The sequence below is a fragment of the Gavialis gangeticus genome, unplaced genomic scaffold (genome assembly GCF_001723915.1).
Source record: "Gavialis gangeticus isolate Ggan-Ray unplaced genomic scaffold, GavGan_comp1, whole genome shotgun sequence".
NCBI lineage: Eukaryota > Metazoa > Chordata > Crocodylia > Gavialidae > Gavialis > Gavialis gangeticus.
The window spans coordinates 71649998-71655716 of record NW_017729022.1 but is presented as its reverse complement, the minus strand read 5'-3'; the positions used below and the strand labels follow the sequence as shown (position 1 = coordinate 71655716).

The following is a 5719-nucleotide window of genomic DNA, read 5'->3' as shown; positions in this document are numbered from 1 at the left end:
TAAAACCCCCAACACTCTTGCACATGTACAGTGTAACACTATTAAGCCTCACAAAATTACATTTTCATCACAAGTACATGGTAATGGCATCACATGTACAAGCGCCCTAAGAGCACTGAAACCATGCCTAAAGCTGTCCTCAAACTGTCTGAAGTTCAGCATAGATGAGACCTCTGTTCCTGCAAATTCAGCCATCCCAGAGGACACAAATAAAACTCAGGTTACAACAAAGAGAAAAGATAGTTTTGCAGCTCAGTCCATTGTAATTTCAACCTCTGCCACTGACTCTGTGTGACCTGTAACAAGTTATTTGATCTCTCTCTGCCTCAGGTCCCCATCTCTTAAGATAGGCATAGTAATTCTCCCAATCTTTGTCACGCATGGCTACTTAGATGGTTCTTCGGAGTTGGGATTGTTCCTCACTAGCTGTGTCTACATGAGACGCTGACTACGCAGTCATTACTGCACGCTCATGACTGAGCAGTAACCTGAGTTACTGTGCAGCAGGGCTGATGAACACTTTTTTCATGACGGTACTGTGTAGTAGCCTAAAGCTACTGTGCAGTAGCGTCACATTATGGCTGTCGCCACATGACACTACTGCGCAGTATTACACTCATCTTGTCATGTAGACATGGCCACTGTGTATATTTCCAGAGCTTGAACAATGGGACTCACATCTTGACTGGGGCTTTGACTAGTGTTACTGTAGTGTACAAAAGTAATAATAATTTATCTGACCTCCAGACTGTTAACAAATGGTTCCATATGCAATATAGGATGGAACTGGATCTGGGGACAACTGTGATGAAGCCAGATACATGACACAGTTGAATCCGAAGCACAAAACAAAGTGTACTAGTATATATGAGAACAGATGATGCATTAGAATAGCATAAGAGAACATTGCTCTACTATTATCTCCCTTATCTACCTAAAATGCTAAAACATCTGGGCCAGGTACAAACATTACACTTTTACCAGGATAAGTGATTGGAAACCGGTCTATAGTCACAACAGAAGAGAAGTTTTGTGCACACAGACTGGTTTTAAAATGGCAGAACCTGCTCTAATATTTGCACACACACACACCCCTCCCCCAGGCAAACGCATTTTCTGTTTGCAACCAATCTGAATTATGGAAAACCACATTGCTTAGATAGATTCCACCTCAGACTTTTTGAATGCATGCACCTAGCCCTGAGAGATTCCTGTTTTTCCTCTTCCTGCATCTTAAATTCTGTCATCCTTGTTTACTATATCACAGTGGTGCCTAACTTTTAGCCAGACACAATCCATGAGCCTGATCTGGCATGTGGGGCCAAGGCCCATTTTACTGTGCAAGGCCAGTCTGGTATGTGGCTTCTGTCCTGTCCAGGGACCCAGCCTGCATACCAGATCAGCCCAAGGCCCTAGCCCCACACATTGGATTGGGCCCTAGCCCCGCATGCTGGATCGTACCTGCAGCCCAGCCCCACATGCTGATCAGTCCCCAGCTCCACAAGAAAGATGTGGCCATGCCCTGGCCCTGTACACCGGACTGGACCTGTCCCAAGCCCCTCAAACCAGATTGGGACCTGGCCACACACTGTGGGGAGCCCTGTAGGTCAGATCGCATGACTGCTTGGGCCACATTTGGCCCGCAGGCTGGAAGTTAAGCACCACTGCTATAACATATGCCTAGTTGTATTTCCTTTTTAAGACAACTTAGTGGAAACTGATCACTAACTAATTAGATCCAGCAGTTGGAGATGCTTCATACATTTCAATACCCTATTTTTATTTCTTTTTTGCTTTCAAGTTCAATGTTGTTTTATTCCAGTGCAATACATGAGAGGGCTATTGATTCAGTTCACTCAAGTAATTGCATCTTCTTTCATTCTGTTTTTCATATGACCACACTGAATATCATGAATCATTGTACATGATACATAACGCATTTTGGATTAAGCAATAGGTAGTGAATGACTAATCACCCCATCTCAATTAAACTAATAGCTGCAATTTTTGTTGAGCTGCATGTAATTTATTTATAATCACCCTGTCTCAATTAAAGTAATAGCAGCAATTTCTGTTGCACTGCATGAAACTTGGTGTGTTTTGACATGAAAATAAGTTGTTGTTTGGTTGGGGGGGGGTTGAAGCATAAAGTATTTTTATATTGGGCAGAGTTTTAAAAATACCTTAAGAATTCACATGCTAACTAGTGCAAACAGACTGCCTTCCCTTGTATATTAGGGCCAACTGCGAATTGCAGCTTTTGGGGGCAGAGACCATTTCTTTTATTGTGTCATGCCACACAAATGCAATGTTAGACTCTATAAATAAATGACAAGATATAAATTTCAATCACCTGTTAATATTTTGAAGGAAGGAAACTCCATTTCCCCATGCTGTAAAATAGTGCCTCCCAAATTTTTGTGGCATGAGCCTATGAACGGCCCCAAACTGTCCCTTGAGCCACTACATTCAGACTCCTTTGCGTAAGTATAATTGGAATAACTGAGAAAAAGGGGCACGTGTCTGGTAATTCTGTGCTTTAGAGACTGCCAGTTGCGCTGCCAGCACTTTTATAAATTACAGTAACCTTTGGGGATCTCTAATTTTTGCTAGAGATTGGACTAGCTTTCAGATAACCCTAGAACCATGGGACAGCTCAGAAACTGGCCCACTGTAAAGAATGTTCCCAAGAGAGAATCATCAGACCCAATTACAGTCAAGTTATGTTTAAAAACACAGGGCTCCTTTCTTACAGGATGGTCTGCATCCAGCTCAGCTCCATAGCTTAGGATCTGATTGGCAAATCTGTCAAGCTCCTGGATACTTCTAGGGAACCATGGCACTGCAACACAGAAAAGGAAATACAGATTATTCTATTTCAGCTTTACCTTATTCTGGGCCTTCATCCAATTCTTTCCACATTTTCACTATAATTATGAACTAGCATAAAACTGTTACATTTTGGCCATTTTGAACTGCGCCAGCAACACAAAGCAACAGCAAACCCAACTGCTCTGCCTACTTGTGTTTGGGGCTATTTTGCATTTTTGGAGCAAAATGAAGCAGCTGAAGTGCCCTGGTAAATCCAGGCCTCAGGATTACATTTCCTTGGGATTATTTATTGCTTGTTTATTTGGATTTCTCTGATTATCAGAATGTAGGACTTGCCAGCCCCAGAATCCATCCAATCCAATATCCCAGCTCTTACAGCAGCCAAAATCTCTTCCTTTAGAGAGAGATCCAAGAAACCTGACAATAGGCAGGCTGCGGGATAATCTGCCCCTATGAAACTAAGATGCTAATCCTTATCAGTGAGGATGGCCTAAAACAGGCATTAGTATATAAAAAAATGTAACCACTCCCGGATACAATTGATTAGCATTGCATCAAATGCTAATCATGCACTATATATAAAATGCATAAAAAGTCATTAAAAAACTGCATGAACATTATGGGTCTGATGTGCCTGCACCTTCTGTGCATATTCATGCCACATTAAGCCAACATGAGATGGAGGTAAGAAAGCTACCAGCCTGCAGGTCTGCATAACTTTTTATATGCAGGCTGCACTGACTTTGCATGAAAGCAAATAAAAATTCTTTTTACCTTGATGAAAGAGGGGGGGATGCTGCAAAAATCTCTTCAAAACAATTACTCCTGCAGGAGAGGAGTCACTACAACTCCTGTGATAACCACAGATCACCGCTTGGATGTCACCTGAAGCCTGCAATTTCTATTCATGCACCTTACTCTCTTCAGACAGGGTACATATAAGTCCCACTGTGGGAAATGAGAGCCATTCCTCTTGGGACCACCTGAATTTAAAGGAGTTCAGCTGTGAGAGGACTCAGTGCTCTCTCTACCAGCTGAACATAACATGGTACATACATATTTAGCCTCTTTCCTGCATAAATGTTCATCACTCATTCAGCGAGTGCCTTGCTGCGCACAGCTTTCTGCCCTAACCAGAATGCTGCTGCTCAGTGATACAACTGTATTTTATTTCAAGTTTTGCTTTTAGTGAATCTGGCATCATGAAACATTCTGCAGTGACAGCTCTGAAATGGAAGTCCTGTGTAAGTCCTCCAAGGTGCACACGCAGCTGCAGGGCAATCTATCTCCCACAGCGCCTCATTGATGTGCCACAACCCTGATCCGGATGGACCACCTAAGGGGATGAGAGGATCATTCTGTCTCCAGGCCTATTCAGCCCTTAGTCTCTCTGCTGAGATGGACAATAAAGAAGGCATTTATGGTGCTGGGTTTATGTGATGGGGACACCTGCATACTGGAACTGGAGTAAGACCACTAGCTCATTTCACAGAGGCCACAGGAGAGCTCTCTCTAATGACTACTGGCTGACAAGCAGTGTTATGCACACTTATGCAATAGCTGTACCACTGTCTCTTTGATCTTCTAGCATTCCTGTGTTGCTGAAAACAATTTATAAACATCCAAAATTTGCTCTTTTTATAGTGACTTTCTTCCCCTGCAATGAGAGTGAATGCCTCTGAGAATCTCAAAAAGAAATGTTCTTTGGAGTCGCGCACATCTCTTAAATCTAAAAACAAACACATAATAGTCACTAGATGGCAGCAGCAGCAGTATCTCTAAACATCTTTCACTACTGGGTATTTCTTCTGTTTTCTGCTAGCAATTTCCGTTCCTTCCAAATAATCAAGCAAATGCGACTCCCTTATAGAATGATACAACCATTTGATACAAGAGTCACAACTGACCTTCACTTAATGAAAGTAAATCCCATTTGATAATCCTGGGAGCTGCCATTATTTCCTATATGTGTTACTTAATCAGGAAGCCTAGATCCTGTTGGCAGTTCCACCCCTAGCCTTGTGTATGGCCTTGAGTGAATCACTTCACTGTGCTGTGCCTCAGTTTTCTCCAGCTGAGAAAAATGTGGGGGAGGTGGGAGAATCGTGTTCTGTAAAGTGATTTGAGGTCTAGGAATGAAAAGTGGTAGCTTGAAGCTAAGTGATACTTATTAACTATTATCATCATGTCACTGCCCCTACCAGAGAACGTGCAAGATTTCAACACAGAAGGCCCAGTGGGGATTGTGAAACCAACAATGTCCTACAACAGATTTCAGCATAGGCTTTTCCAAAATGAAAGTCTATTAGGGGTTTTTGGAGAGTAGGAAGTATTTCTCTGATCTAGATAAGCTTAGGTTTAGGTTTAGGTTTGGGGAACTTCCATTCCAAGTCTATGTGAATCAGCAAGATAATAATGGCCTACTTTTATTTCATAGATTTCATAGACAGTAGGGCTGGAAGGGACCTCGGAAGATCATCGAGTCCAGCCCCCCGCCCAAAGGGCAAGTAGTCAGCTGAGGTCATAAAATCCCAGCAAGATAAGCATCCACTTTACTCTTGAAGGTGTTCAATGTAGGTGCTTGAACCACCTCCGACGGCAGGCTGTTCCAGACCTTGGGGGCTCGGACAGTAAAGAAATTCTTCCTTATGTCCAGCCTGAAACGGTCTTGTAGTAGTTTATGACCATTCGACCTCATCATCCCTTGGGGTGCTCTGGTGAACAAATGCTCCCCCAGATCCTGGTGGTCACCCCTGATAAACTTATAGGTAGCCATCAGATCACCCCTGAGCCTGCGCTTTTCCAGGCTAAAGAGCCCCATGGCTCTCAGCCTGTCATCGTAAGGTCTTTTTTCCTGACCTCTGATCATGTGCATGGCTCTTCTCTG

General features: G+C 43.0%; 1 protein-coding gene across 1 annotated transcript in view; it reads right to left on the bottom strand.

Annotated features, from left to right (window-relative positions):
• Positions 1-5719, bottom strand: part of PAH (phenylalanine hydroxylase) — a 92219-nt gene that overhangs the window by 30251 nt on the left and 56249 nt on the right. Inside the window, exon 4 of the mRNA XM_019515360.1 lies at positions 2754-2842. Within this exon, the coding sequence (XP_019370905.1) occupies positions 2754-2842 (89 nt within the window). The remainder of the gene's footprint in view (positions 1-2753; positions 2843-5719) is intronic.